Here is a 15,409-nt window from a genome sequence, read left to right as displayed (position 1 = left end):
CGAGCGCCGCCAGCGCCGCGGCCCCGCCGACGTCCTGCGGGACGCGCCGCGCGTGCGCGGCCGCGGCGGCGGCGGGGGCGCGCACTCCTGCGTGGTCTCGTACTCGTCGTCCTCCGGGATGCGGAAGGGGCTGGCGGGCAGGCTGCCCAGGCTGCCGCCCAGTGCGCAGGCGCTGCGCCGCGGCCCCGGCCCCGCCGCCGGGTAGTAGTAGCTGTCGTAGCTGCGCTGCATGTCCGCGGCGGACCCCGGCCCCGGGCCGGGCGGCGCCGGGTGCCGCAGGAGCGGCTGTTGCTCCGCCAGGCGGTAGCTGATGGGCGCGGCGGGAGGCAGCGACACGGCATGCGCAGAGTTGGGCGACGTGATCTCGAAAGTCGGCACCTGCGTGGCCAGCGAGTAGTGGAAGTCCACGGGCGAGAGGCGCGCGGGCGTGGTCAGGGCCGACACGTACCTGCGGGAGAGGCAGAGAGTCGTGGGTCGGGGAATTTGGGTGTAGTGTCAATTCACCAGAGATTCCAACAAAAGACCCTGATTATAAGAGTGAGGGCTGAGGCTCTGACCTCGTTCAGTTTACATGATCCACCCCCGGCCTGTTCTTAATCTGTTAAGCAGAGCCAGCTATAGTGTTTACACCAGTTGAAGCTGGAGAATTCCAGAAATGTACTCAGGAGAGTACCCGTAAGTGGTCATTTGCCGTAGGAATGCACACAGTCTCCGCAGCACGCTCAGCTTGGGGTGTTTATGTGTGGTCCCATCTGTTATGTAGGGCTTGTGGGTGAGGACCATACTCCACACAGGATAAAGAGACTCAGACATTTAAGTGCCAAGGACACAATGACCAAGACGTGCTCTGTTCCATTACTGTTTGAATCAACTAACTTCCTCCCTGTTTCACCAAGACACCACTAGGTGTCTCTCCTTGGAGACAGTGGTTCCCCAGGTCCTTTCCTGAAAGCCTGTTTTTTTTTTTTTTTTTGCTAATAACTCTTACTGTGAATCCTCGGTACCTGTTCCTGGGATTTGAATCTAGGTTAAGCAGAAACTAGTATGCTTAACTCCAGGAACCACTAGCCACCATTCAGAGACTCCCTGGATTCAAGCTCACTGCCCTTGCAGGGATGGTTTATCCCACAGCTTGGCTTGAGTGAGGGAAACGTGCCTTTCTGTATTAAAGCCAAAAGTGACACTGGGTAGGCGCCTCAAGACAGGGCTGACAGATACCAAGATAACAACTGTCTCTACTCCCCCTACTTGCTTGAAAAGTTGGCTTTGCTAATACATTCCCAGATGTCTCTTCTTGCTCGTCACAGGCCCCCTTGTGAGCCAATGGCTTCTACCATTGTCCACTCAGGACAGGGATCACTCACCTCCATGCCTTTCTCCTAGACTGCACGGCCAGGTACCTGGCTGCTCTCTGCAACTGGCTTAGAGTCCTTTTTACTTTCCTACTGAATCAGTTGACTTCCTCCTCTTCCCTTTTCCAGATGCATATCTAACTAGATCCCTTTCTTCTGAAGCACTCTCCAGCCTGGGTCTGATTTTCTCCGTTCATGCCACCACCTTGGGGGTCTGTCTTTCACTCTAGGAAGTTCCCAGGGTAAACAAAACAACCCCACCCCACACCCCTCGGGTGTCCAAACCCAACCCAAACCAAACCAACTAACAAACAAAACCTCAACTCTGCTAGGAAGGTCCCTCCGATTTATCCACCCAGGCTCCTCCCAAGCAAGGATAAGCCAAGGGCCCTTGGTCCATCTGTGTCCCCAGCCTGCCTGTTGAGCTTTACTGCACCCCACAGGCCCCCTCGTTTCTCCTAAGCACGCTCTTAAGTGTTTCTTTTAGAACAGCTCTCCTAGAAAGCTTTCCTTCCCCATCCCCCTGCCTATGGTCTTCCTGCCACCTAGTGCTAGGGTTATTGCTGAGGACAATAGAGGCAGGTATGACGGAGGCAGAACCCTGTATGTTATCTTGGGGCCTTTTTCAGCCCCGAGTGTGGTATTGTTTTCTCCTATCTTCACTGAAGGAACACAGTTTTAGAGGTTTGCCCAGGATCATGCAGATAGTGGAGATGTGCTTGGAGAGGAAGATCTGGGTGCTTCTTGAAGCCTGTAATTGGGCTGGGTTTCTCTGCCTTGGTGTAGTGTCTGTGCTCAGACTCTTAAAAACTGCCGAGGGCCTACTTGATCAGCCCAGGCTCGGCTGAGACAGAAAGAGGTAGAATTTGCTCCTTGCTATCCTAGAGACTCCCCTTCCTGTCGTGTGCATTCTCTTCTGCTTTCCTTTCACACACCCAGCTTGCTCAACAGCCGCTGCAAAGCTGGTCAGACTGGGCCTAGCTCTCAGGATTCCTGGTGTGGAGTCAGGAAAAAAGGGATTAAAAAAAATGTGTGTGTGTATGTGTTTGAACATGTGTGCCACAGCATGTGTATGGGGGTCAGAGGACAACTTCCAGGAGTTCCATATCTCCTTCTACCCTGTGGGCTCTAGGAATTAAACTTAGGTCACGAGGCTTGGAGGGCAAGCTCATTTGCCACTGAGCAATCTTGCCAGCTCCAGGGAAAAAGGGAGTTTTCCGATTCTTACTCTTATTAACTTATCAGCATCCCAGCAATGCCGTGGGCACTGGAACCTGGCTGCTGATGCTGACAGGACCTGAGGTCATTCTTGGCTCATGTCCCTGCCTCTCGGGTCAGTGCCCTTGAAAATGGCCTCTTTTCCTAGTCTAGGTCTAGTCTACTTGGTTCTGTTTCTGTTGATATGTGGGGGTCTTCAGGTGATACTGAGAAGAGGACAACCTTTGGTCCTGGGTGTGTGGAACATCCCTTCTTGTCCCTCATGCTCCAGTATGGCTGTTAATGTTCCCAAAAGAGAAAAACTGTGGTCACTCCAGCCAGGATATGTCGAGGCAGCTGCAGTTCTAATCTCAGGAGACCACGTTAACCTTTCTGGGACTTTGTCTGGGTTGGCAGTGCCAGCCTTCCGGTCGTCAGGGGTTAGAAACTGACCTCTCACTGTGTGGAGAGTCACGCAGGGAGTCTATGGAGTCATGGTAGGGTGGCATGGCAGCTCTGCGCCTCTCCTCCTGGCTGTAGGCTGCTGCCCTCCGTGCCCGTGCCTCCACACATGCTGGGCTGTTGCACTTGCTGGTGCCCACTGATGACAGCATGATGCCCGACTGGGAATCCGAGGTCAGGCTCTCTGAACGTTCCAGGCTCCACGTGTGGCTCTCATGTCTGGGAAAACCGGATAGGAGTGAGATGATGGGTTAGGAAGGGCAGGCTGTTGGAGTGCAGGTGTGTGGTCCCATGGCCGCCCTGCCCTTGGTGCCTCATCCCATCTGTGGCTCCCTTAGCTCACTGTCCTCTCTACTCTGATGTGCGGTGTCAGCGATGTTCAGCCCTGATGATGGGAGAAGGATGATGTTCAGCCCTGATGATGGGGAAGATCTGTGGTTGCTGAGCTGTCATGTGTAGATGCTCTTTCCTCCTGCCACCAAGGTCTCTTAGCTCCTCATGTTCTTTAGCCATTTCTCAGGATCCCAGCCTCACTGGCCAGTATGCAAAGGCTCTGACTATTGCATGGATATCTCCGTGGAAGGAGGGACCAGCCCTGCCATTTTTTTCTAGCTGTAGGAACTTGTGCTTGTGTGGACAGGTCGCTCCAGTCCCAAAGTCAGGTGTACTGTGATCAGTATGTAAACACGAGAAGATATCAACCAGCTGTTGACGACTGAATGACAAAATACAGGAATTAGTGGGGCTCTGTGGGCCCGGGTGCTGCTCACCTGTGGCTAGAGGTGGGCGTGGCTGTGGAGCAGTGGTGAGAAGGTGAACAGGAGCGGCTCCCAGAGAACGTGGTCTCAGTCTCCCTCCGGATCACGTGGTCTGTGGCTGGCACGTTTTTGGAGATGTACTAGGACAGACAGAAAGTTGGGAGGAGTTAGTGATAGAGACTAGATAGATTCCCCTTCCTGGTAGGGAGGGTAAGAGATATGCACTGAGCTAGGTTAAGGGGTCACCCACTGATCAAATGTGACTTGATGTTGGGACAGTGATAGACCAAGACAATCACCCCCCCCCAAATCTTCCTTATCGAAACGGGCAGAGTGATCTGATCCCCGGTGAGGCGGTGCCTGGCACACGGTGCCAGACCGGCATCCACCCTGGCCCATCCTTGCGGCCAGAGAAGATGGCTGTCCAGCAAGAGCTAAGCAGGGTCAGGTCTGGGAACACCACTCACATCTGCCATCTGGATCTCCTCAGGGTCCAGCCGAGGGTGGCTGGGCCCATTGGCCAGGTTTCGGTTCTGGTGGGCTGGGCACATGTTCTGCCGGAGATGGTGATGCATCTGTCTCCGCTGTTTTCTGCACAGGGGAAGGAGAGGTGAGCCTACCATGGCTCCCCTAAAGGGTGAAATTCCCTGGCTATCCTTCCAAGGAGGGCTGAGCAATGCCCGAATCCCATTGCTCTGTACTGTGTGACCTTGGGCAAGTTCTGGAGTTCATAAAGATGTTTCACTTCCTCCATCAGTAGTGGAGGACCCCTACCATCCCAGAGACCACTGACCATAAAAAGCCCATAAAGACTCATGCTGTGCTTGCCCTTCCCTCCCTCTTTCGTTTGGTGTTTATTGGGTTTTTACTGTGTTCCAGACACTGCTTGGACACATGAGGTAAATATAGTCCGTGCCTCAGGCAGCCTGGGGGCCAGTAGGGGAGGCATAGAGTAAATAAATACACAAGTAAGTGAACTAGACACTTTCAGTGAAGTTTTACAAAGAAAAGAAAACAGAATGCTGTGATTCAAGAGCCAGGCCCGTGGGACTCCTGTATATTGACACATAATAAATGCTCAGCAAATTATTTTATCTACAACCATAATTATATCACTCCTATGGCTCAAATCCTGCCCTGGCCTTTAGTACCCCATTTTTCTTCCAAGGCTTGTCTCTTGCTGGCCTTCCTTCACCCAGCTTTCTGTGTCCTGGGACAGCTTGTTTCTGATCCTGTGCAGTGTTCTGCCCTGCACCCTGGCCTCTTCACCCACTCTCATCTTCTTTCATTAGGACCTAGCCTGAAGGCTGCTCCCTAGAGAAAGCTCCCTGCCCTCCAGCTGAGGATAGGTGCTTCAAAAATGTGTCTTGTGGCCAGATGTAGTAGAAGCAGGGAGAGCTATGTGGCTTCCAGGACAGTCAGGGCTGCCTCAAAACAAACCAAACAACAAAAGGCCCCAAACCATATATGTTCTGGGACTACTTGCTTGAGGTGCTGGTCATATGCCTAGTCACGGGCTGGTCATGGGCCTAGCCATGCACTGGTCATGGCTGGACATAGTGTCAGTACCACTGATGAAGGCTCGTTGCCTTCAGTAATGAGTAAATGTTTTAGTGGTCAGAAAAGGTGGCTTCTTGCCTCAGTTCATGGACTCAACTTTCTTGGGCCCACTCCCAACCCTCAACTAACTTCCCAGCCTTTCTGGTTCTGGTCCCATCCAAGATGAGGTCAGTAGGACCTTAGATCCCATCATGGTGGCTCTGCCTAGAGCCACTTTCCAGATCTAAACAAATGTAATACCACCCAACTTTACGGCCATTATTGGCTCCATACTATCTGAAGCTTGACATCAAGATTTATGGAGACATCTGAATCCCACATGTCTTTAGCGTCTGCTCAATCTTCCTGACCCTGGCTTTTTGCTCTTAGTGGTCTGGGCTGCCCTCTCTGGCCTGCCCTCTTCTACATAACCTTTCCAGCTTTCCCAGCTTCTACCTCAACATGCCCTGAACTAGTTCCATCTCTTCTCCTCTGTTCTCCTTTGCAGTACTTCCAGTGTGGGTGTGCCCTTGAGGTACCCATTTGTCCTGAGAACACAGCCTTCTCTGCACATCTTATTTCCTCCCAGAATGACCCAGGGCCTCCACCAGCACCCCACCCCATCTGCTCCGGGAGCCTGCAAAGGGCAGCTGGGAGTTCCAATGAGGCCACTGTAATATCCTTTGAGGTGCGCACTGGAGAAGATCCTCAGTTTTCTCAAGGTCTTAGAGGAGATGGCAGAGTTTCTTGGGTTTGAACCAAGACTTTCCCTGTGATGCTACACATGCAGAGGCCCCGAGACTGCTGGGGACAGGGAGCTGTAGGCGCTCACTCTGGGTTCAGTGGGTACATGGAGAAAGTATGTTCTCATGAAAACATCTTGCAGGCTATTCCCCTGGCCTGGCCTGTTCTTGCCTTGAGCATGTGACACTCACTTGGTCTTGCAGTAGGCGACCACACAGACGATGCCCACGACCAGCAGAGCCACACAGATGCCAGTAATCGTCAGGACTCTCTTCTGGTACAGCTCCTCAGCCTCTGCAGGGGCAGAGCAAGGACACAGCCCATGGAGATGCTTGTATGGAACCTCCCTGTTCCCAGACTGCAGGCTCCCTCAGCATAGGCTATGTACCCCCTTCCGTACCTTCCCTTTGCCTGCTCTCAGACTACCTTTGCCTCCCCTCAGATTCCCGCTACACCTGGTCACCACCTCCCCGAAACCCATCACTGCCCAATGCACATGAACGGAAAATGCAGGGGATGGGAGGGGATGGAGTAGGGGTGAAGTTCCAAGGCCACAGTAGAGGGGAGACAACACTGTGACCAGCGCCGCTGCCCTGCTCCATGATGGCCCAGCAAAGAGTTGATCTTCATGGCAATGAACAGAGACCCAGGTCCAAGGCCTTTTTAAGGCACCCCAGCTTCCCTAAGAAGAGCTGGTGGCAGGATATCAGAGCCAGATTTAGTAGTGATGCTAGGCCAGGAGCAGGGACACAGCAGATTGGGTGTAGAGGGTGTGTGGGAAGAAAGGCCTTTCTCCATTCCCACAGCCTGGTCAGGGTAGTGCCTTGGCTCACTGCCCCTTGTCTGCTAGTGAAAAGCCTACCAGTGGCAGCATAGCCCTGCCTGGCATTTACGATGTCCTTGTGCACAAGGAACAGCCCCACCTTTACTAACAAGCTGGGTAAGGCTGGGCCCAACTGTCCTGCCTACCCTCTGTGCCTGGTGTGGCCATATCTGTCCCTCTAAAACAGAAGCCAGGAGGAAGACAAGGAAAAGCTGACAGCACTGACCACAGCCAAGGCCGTATCTCAGAGAGCCCACCCCACCCACACCTGCTGGCTGGCACTGCCACCTTTCCCTGATCCCAGCTCAGCGATAAGTAGAGGCAGGCCCTCCACGATTGACAGAGCTCTGAGAAATGTCCCCGATCCCTCAGATTTAGGCTACCTCCTGCGTACACCAGCAAACCCATAGCTACAAACCCTCTGGATGCTCACATACCCAAAGCTATGGCTTCCGGAGTCAGAGACATGCCTTTCACACAGACACGCATGCACATGGACCTGTGCACACAGCTGACCTCATGCCTCAGGAATGGGTGTACATGCATGTCCAAGCATACTGAGTTACATTCAGTCACAGTCTTAACCACTCTCTGTTCTGTTGGGCCTTCCCCCATTCATCTACCAGTTCTCCTCAGTAAGTGTCTCCATCACTTCTTGGAGACAATTCTGATCACGGTTACAAAAGGCTTCCACATTACGAAGTCCTGTGGCACGTGACCCCTCCCTTCCAGGCATGGTGTCCTAGAACTTTGGTGGTGGGCTGCTCCTCTGTGGATTGACCTTTCTGCATGGCTGCTTCCTTTTCTTAATCTGGGCCAAACAAGCCCAGGCCTCCTTCTTTCCTCCACCCTTTCTTGATATCATCTAGACAGACTTTCAGTCCGACCTGTATGCGTTCTCCATTTCCATCTCCTGCCCTGATGCCTCCCTGCTCTCAGATCAATACCCATGAACCATGGCCAGCCAAACTACCCGCTAGCCCAACCACCCTGACACCTGCTTGTCCATATTGTTAGTGAAGCTTCTTCTCCTGCCACTCCCTGTCCTCCCACCTCCCAGGTCCATCCAGAGGTCATCTCAGCTCTGATTTCCAAGTGAGTCATGGATCTGACCACAGTGAGCATTTTCACTGCTGCCCTTTTAGTCCAGGAGGGGGCCCCCTCAACTAGAGATGGTCACCTCTGACAGGCCTTTCTGCTTCCACTTCTAACCTGACTCATCCCCACACTCCACAGACACTAGTAATAACCCAGCAGCTCCTTCTAATCTGCTGCTTAGAAACACACAACAGCTTCTCATTGCAAGTATAAAAATGAAGGGCTTCCTGTGTCTTTAAGGCTCCTGTTCACCCAGTTTCACGTTCCATTTGGATCTTATCTGTGGCCTGTTGTGCTTGAAGTCAGCTGCAGCATCTCTGTGCACCGAATAAGGCAAGCTTGTATGTGTTGTGTCCCCTGCCTTCAATATTCTTCCCCAGTTGTTTGGAGGACTGGCATTGTGTGGGACAAACCTTTTCTTGATCATCAGTCACAGCAGCTCTCCACTGCAGCCAAGCTAACCCCTGAGATCCTTCCTTCCTTCCTTCCTTCCTTCCTTCCTTCCTTCCTTCCTTCCTTCCTTCCTTCCTTCCTTCCTTCTTTTCCCCCCTGTATCACCCGTCAACAGTGCTTCCTGTTTGGTGCTGTCTCCTCTGTGAATGCAGTTCCAGAAGGGTAGGGATGCTATGTTTAGAAAGTTCTGGTGTTGCTCGGATGTTTATCGGGTAGGCAAGTGATTGTATCCCCACTCAGACACACACCTCCACTCACCTCCACACGCTGGCAGTTTCAGTCCCAAATGCTCTGGGATTAACACAAAGGCATTCCACAACCTTTCTGTATCCTTGTGTCCTGCCCTGAGACACGCGCCAGCTAGACATTCCCCCCCCCATCCACTCACACCTGCAGATTCATTCCTGTGCATCCACCAAAAACCCCAGCCTCCACCTCCACCCTCCTCTCCACTCAATGTAGCCTGAGACCCTGACAGACATTCACATACAGACTTTCGGGTTTTGCCTTCTACTGAGAGCAACTGACAGGGACTAGGTAGGCGGGGAGCTAGGACCTCCCTAGGGCTGCCATGAAAAAGCCTTTCCTTATTTGTAGTTTCTGAACCACGTCTGGTGTTCACCACCACCACCACAGCAGCCCCACCACCCCCGAGCCCTGCATGTCTGGCGCCAGGACACATCTGGATACTTGAGGTTAGGCTGGAGTCACCCCGCACCAAGCCAGAGAGCTTAGAATGCTAATCCTCAAAGTCTCTTGCAGACAGGTAGACAGGAACACCTCTTCTAGAGGCCAAAGGGCAGTGTTTGAGGCTTTGTGGGGGAAGTAGGGGGCCACATGTATGTCTCTGGGGGACAGGGGAAGGGTAGGTAGAGATTAGAGCCTTGGTGGTTTTGCCCACAGACACACACATACTACATGCCACCGTAGGGTCAGATCATGGAGAGAGTGAAAGACTCAAGCAGAGGGCAGACAGACACAATGCAGGGGCAGAAGCAAGTGGGAGTTGTCAACTTCCAGTCTACCGCAGAATGTGAAGCAATGGACTCGGGAGGAAAGAGGATCAAAGCGAGGATGGAAAAAGTTGCCTCTCTGCATAGCTCCCCAAACCAGGCTTCTGCGATCTGCAGACACCAGCCCTTCGAGCGGCCATGTCTGGTTGGGTTACTGACTGGCTGTACAGCTTAGGAGGGCTGGTCCCTGCAGGTTCCACCCCTGCAGGGGCAGGGGTGGGGCTAATGGGCACCAGGGCACAGTCTGAACTGTAGGGCACCCTGCTCTTCACGAGATATTCTTGATTCTCTCTAAGTCAACATCGCCGATGCTAGAGCATCTTGATGGGGCCAGGGGACTTTTCAGAACCATCCCTTTTCGTTTTTGGGGGTGGGAGGGAAACCTAACGTTCTGCAGTCCTGGTGTCAGAGGCTGTGGAGAGGGGCTGTGAAGAAGATTCAGAGGGATAATTAGGTTCCGTACCCTTTAATTCAAATCCAAGGTGCTCTGGCAGCGCGAAGGAAGGAGAATGAGAAGGGCATGGGGAGAGAGAATGAGAGAGAGAGAAGGGGAGGGCAGGAGAGAGAAAGAGAAAAAAAAAAAAAAAACGTTGGTGAGAACTCCTCGGACACTGGGCGGCCAGCCTGTGAGGTGAAAGCATGTTAGCAGCGTCCCTCACCCAGCCTCCTGAGCTCCCTGTCCCCAGTCCCCGAGAGCCCCCAAAAGGCAAGAGAAAGGCCATGTTAGAACTGGCAGGCAGGGAAGGGTTTTTAGAGGTGAGCAGTGGAGTTAGTACCTGGTGAGAAGGCACAGGTGCAAGAGTCAGTTGGCAATGTCCCCCAGGAGCAGAGGGCAAGTGGGGTAGGGTCCAAGGAGAGGTGCTTAATCGCCTCCTGGCTCTGGTTCTAACCCTTCAGTACCCCCAGGCCCTCCTGAAGTCAGTCTGCCCCACTCCAAGCTCATTCATGAGGGTCCTTTTCAGTTGTTCAAATGAATTTGCCATGTCTCCACACTGGCCCCGTGTCCCTGCCGCCTTATGCCACAGGCCTAGCTGGCCTGGCACGTCTCCTGGCAGTCTGACTGCAGAGCTTTGGCATCTTGGGAGGGGGAGGGAGAACAGGGAGACTTCAAGTGGCAAGTCATTGCTCCACTTGACATCCCATGTACCCTGGGCTCCTAGGGCTGGGCAGTGGTACCCAAACCTATCTCATTACTTAGGAGAGCACCTACAACTCAGAGCACAGGAAGAGTGGGTTCATCCTCAGAACCTGCACACTCCTTACACTGTGGACAAATTACAGCATTGGGAGTGAGATCGTTGCCTGAATGTGTGCATTCAGGCCTTTGAAAGGTGGATGCTCACAATGTTGAGAGGTTAAGTTAAAGGGTCTTGGTCTAAGGGTCAGTTCTGCCATTGTCTATGACTCTAAGAGATGCCCAACCCATGTAGCTCTCTGTCCCTCAGCTACGATGGGGGGATCAGGCCTTGCCATGGGGTCCTGGGAGGTCTGAAAACCTGGCTGTGCTTTAGAACCATCCAGGCCAAGGGGAGAAGATCTGGGTGGGAGCCCAGAAATCCCAGTGGAGTTTTAAAGAGCTTGCCTTTCCTTTTAAGGCACAGCCTGTTCTGTCCTACAGACCCTGGGCTCTGGTTCATCCTTAAATTGCTGCGTGGATGTGGGTGATCCATGGCATCTGTTCTCTCTAAAGCACCTGTGTACAGAGGCAGATGTGAGCAGAGCTGGTCCACAGGAGGTTCAGCACACGTGTGTGCCAGGGCTCCTGTTCACACCTGCCTGGGCACACTCCCTCATTGACTTTCACATCAGCCAGGTCAGCTCCCTAGACGGGGTGACGGTGTGACCCCAGGCCCGACTTCTCATCTGCTGTAGAGGGAGGGCATGCCAAGCATTTTCTGGCCCATCTCCTCACGCTTTCTGAAAAGGATTTCGGAGGGATCTGTATTTGGAAAGAGCAGGAGAGTGGGTGGCTCTAAGCCAGAGACCAAGAAGGTCCCGACCCCAAGCTTCTTGAGAAAGATCCTGGAGTTCTGACCCCACCAGTTCAGTGCAGAGGCCGAGTTACTTCAGACGCAGGCCCTCTGTATCACTGCCGCTCTGAAGAGGGGGTGATATTGAAGATTTGGCTTCTTTACAGCTTTGCTATGACCTCTCAAAGCCCTTACTAAGTGCAGCTCAGGGTCCTCTCTGATCAGTGTCTCAGTGAGGTTCCCAAATAGTGTATTCTGGAGCCTAGGACTTTGAAGCACTCAAGTGCATGGTTCTGATGTCCAGCTGCGCTCAGCTGAGAGACAGAAGACCAGCTTCACCAGGTTCTAAGTGCTAGCCCTCAGCTCACTTTCAGACAAAGTTGCTAAAGTCTATCCATGGTGCGAGGATGCTTGCTCAAGGCAACTTGGAGAATTGGGAGGCAGAGCAGAGACTGGCAGGAATGATGGGGTTAAGCTATGGTGTTCCTGCTCAGGCTTGCCTGGCTATTACTGAGGACAGCGGCCACCTGCAGAAGCAAGCAAGCCTCCTGAAGCCCTCTGACCTCTTCTAGGTCACTTCTCTGAGAGCCAAACCATGTCAACAGCAGCTCCCAGGGGTTGTGGTTAGGATGGGTCAGTGGTGGCTGGCATGATTGGTGAGGCAACTGAGAGTCTTGCCTGTCACTAGGTAGGTGACTTTCTTCCTGGGAAGCCTTGGGACAGATGCTGAGAGGTCTACAGCCATGTCTGTTTGTCATTAGGGGATCCATCTCCTACACATGTTTCTTGCATGGCAATTAGCCAGATGGGGTGGTCTTACTGAGTCTCCGGCCAGAAATGTTCATATTGACCAGTAAATTGGATACTGGCTTTCCATCAGGGCCAGGCTTCTTAGGAGATATGCAAATCTATTGTTTTGGATATAATCAATGACAGTCAGAAAGTGCCCGGATGAGGAGGTAATGATGTCTGTGCAGATGTGAGCACGTGCTTCGGTATGTGCTTGTGTGTGTGTGAATGCAAGCACACATTCTGTGTGTGTGTATGTGTGTGTAACCATAGACATGTGCGACACAGATGGGTTAGCCTTCCCTTTCAGGAGGGCAGGGCCTGTAGTGGAGGAGACTTCAAAGTGCTATTGGGGGTCAGAGGCTGCTTTTTTAGTCTCTGAAAAAGGCTGCCTGGTCTTGAGATGGACTGGGTAGGTGGCAGGATCAGACACATTGCTCAACAAGACTGGGAGGTATCCTCCAGGGACTAATTCTCTTCCTGCCCTCCTCCTTGCCATCAATAGCCCGCCATCAAACGGCGGGCTCTCAGGTGAGCCTCTCTCACACATCACTTCACTTCATCCTCACTGCTGCCTTCTAGGTATGGATGCCTCTATCTTCACTCTACAGATGAGAGAGCAAACCAGGAGCACTTCAATGGGGCCCACGACCAGGGATCTAGGCACCTGGCACTTCTAGGTGTTCAGCTGAGCACTTCAGAGGGCACACGGTGACTTGTTTTTACTCATTAAGTTCTAGGGTCCCGGGGAACATGCTTGAAGAGCAGGAATCCTCCACATAAAGGCATCTGCATGGTACGGAAGACATTGGCAGGAAGGCTGGGGGCTGCCTTTTTTGGTTTTCTTTTGGGCTCCTAGGGCCCTGAGAGCAGACATAGGCTGAGGGGCGCCTGGTCTAGCATGGCCGTAGCCCATGCTCTGGAGGCTCTTCTGCCCTCCGATCTAGGGCTGTCTAGGACTACCGGTCCAGAGCAGTTTCCTAAGCTGTGGATGCCCTTGACCAAGGGTGGAAAGGAACAGGACCCCCACTGCTGCTGTTACCTGTCACGCCCTTGCCTGTCTGCTCCATCCTCTCCACAGGCTCCCCTGCCCCATAGTTCTCCACATAGGCTGGATCTGATTTTGAAATTCTCCTAGAGCTTGAGTTGTAGAGAATTCTTCAGGGCTACATAGCTTGCTCACATATTCTGCCTTTTCAGCATCTCCTCCAGAGCCTGTGACTGTGACTGGAGGGGTATGAGAGAGTACTGCCTCTCACTGTGGACAGAGGTGACTCGCTGGGTTTACCAGTCCTCACCTGCTGGGGCCCAAATGTTCCTTCTAAGGGCAGTGGATATATTTCTGGACTTTGTCTGCTGGTCTGAGGACAGTTTTGGGGATTCATTTCTCCACCCTGAGACTTAAACTCTAAAACTGTTTTTCTGGATGGCTACCTGATGGCCCCTGGGTTTCATCTTTGGTATTTTTATGGAGTTTTCCTTCCCAACTTCCAAGTACCATCTGGGTTCTCTGGTTCATCACTGCTCACAGGACCCAGATGTCTTCCCTGAAAAACAAGCAGGAGGATAGTCTGCTATGCAGGACAGTGGCTGATGTGGTTCTGGTCTTGAAGGCCAACAGACCACTGGGCCTCAAACTTGAGTCTGTGACTATCCAGAGGCTTATTGCTCTGTTTCACCGCCACCTGGTGGAGCTTGACGGAACTGCTCCCAGGCAGTCCCTTCAATGACAAATATCCACTATTTAGCCAAATCTTTGGGCTGCAAAGGGCTCACTGCCTTGCCCAGTGTGGAGGAAAGAAAGGAGATGGGGTCCTAGATAGTGTTCAGACTAGAGAGGTCTTGGGAAGATTCACCAATTTCCCGTTGAGTCTCTTAGCATCTGCAGGAGCCCTCCGTCTACCCCATCCTGTAGCCATACAGATGTCTCTGGCATCCATAGAAACCATTGCCCTGGGGCCTGCTGCCTTTCAATCTCCCCTCTGCTTTGCTCCTAGAACCCCAACACAAACCATTCTGGCCAGACCAGAAGGCAGTCTTTTGACTTTTTCTATTCTCTCAAACATATCGGCAAAAACATGCGCGCACTCACTGCCTGGCTCATTATCAGCCTGATACCTTCAAACAGCCTTCAGAGGCAGGGGAGGGCCCTGAAAATGCCTCTTCCTACATTTGGCAGGCTGCCTGACCCCAGAAGAGGGGAGAGGCCTGGACATGGCCCTGCTGCTGCAGGGAATTCCGCATTGCTATTCTCAGGAGATACAAGGGGTGGGAGGGGAGACAGGGGTGTTACCGTCTCCTCTGCAGGGGCTATTCGTAGCACTGAGAACTGAGAGGAGTTCAGGACACCCCTGTTCCCTCCAAGACTTGGTAAGTAAGGCCCCATCCCTCCCACACGGGGAGACTGCCAGTCACCAGGGAAGAGAAGAAATAGAAGAAAGAAACATACTGGAGAAGTTGACCATTGCGAACTGCTGACACCTGTCCCCGGTGTATCCCACAGGACACCTACCAAAAGAAAGAAAACCAGAAAGAGAGAGCCAGGATAGCAAGACACAGGCATTGCAACACCCCGGCACAGGCTCCTGCCAGCGCCAGCTAGGTTCCTCGCCACCGTTACCATTTGTACTGGCCTTGCCACTCTGCCCCTTACCTGTGACCCTGAACTTTAAACCCAAGGATTAGGCCAAAAAATGAAAAACAAAGCAAAACAAAACAAAACAAAACAAAAAAAGAACAAAACAAAAAGAACTAACAAACCAAAGTACAAAAAAGAAAAGAGAAACAAAACATAACAGCCAAAGATCAAAACAACCAACACCCCTGGCCCTATGCCCTACATGGGGGTCTGCACCCAAAGCTTTCTAAGGAGCAGGGACTTGTGTTTGTATCTTCAAACATACTTTGCTTAGGATCTGGCATGTACAATCGCAAAGGCAGTTTCTCCAAACATCTCTGTCCGAAGAATCCGTTTGGACATCTGGAGAAGGAAAAGGGGAAAAATCACAGAACAAACTGGCATCATCCACGAGGCTAAAGGTTAGAAATCAAAGTGCGCAGTGATGAATGAGAAAACCGAGTCAGGCGCTTGGGGTCACACTGAAGGGGGCTGGAGCCAGGGGCTGGGTGGAGGGCTCTGTCATCTTACAGACGCTCTAATCCATGTGGCTCTCTGGGGGATGGGGCAGGCGGGGTTGGGTGGGGAGGAGGA

The 15,409-nt window shown here is 52.6% G+C and overlaps 1 protein-coding gene across 5 annotated transcripts in view; it reads right to left on the bottom strand.

Moving 5' to 3' along the window:
* The window catches only part of Nrg2 (neuregulin 2), a 180,368-nt gene that overhangs the window by 5,232 nt on the left and 159,727 nt on the right, over positions 1-15,409 (bottom strand). Inside the window, exons 5-11 of one of the 5 annotated variants that reach the window (XM_055625713.1) lie at positions 15,102-15,178; positions 9,903-9,926; positions 6,244-6,346; positions 4,237-4,360; positions 3,782-3,909; positions 3,003-3,230; positions 20-448 (exon numbers count right to left, since the gene is read on the bottom strand). In XM_055625713.1, coding sequence (XP_055481688.1) covers positions 20-448; positions 3,003-3,230; positions 3,782-3,909; positions 4,237-4,360; positions 6,244-6,346; positions 9,903-9,926; positions 15,102-15,178 — 1,113 coding nt within the window. Of the gene's footprint in view, positions 1-19; positions 449-3,002; positions 3,231-3,781; positions 3,910-4,236; positions 4,361-6,243; positions 6,347-9,902; positions 9,927-14,647; positions 14,707-15,101; positions 15,179-15,409 lie in introns of all 5 variants that reach the window. The other 4 variants (XM_055625712.1, XM_055625714.1, XM_055625716.1 and 1 more) reach the window with 4 other exon arrangements.

Source organism: Psammomys obesus, unplaced genomic scaffold (assembly GCF_907164565.1).
Source record: "Psammomys obesus unplaced genomic scaffold, mPsaObe1.curated_primary_1811, whole genome shotgun sequence".
NCBI lineage: Eukaryota > Metazoa > Chordata > Mammalia > Rodentia > Muridae > Psammomys > Psammomys obesus.
Note: the sequence above shows the minus strand (reverse complement) of the source record. Positions and strands in the feature narration are given on the sequence as shown.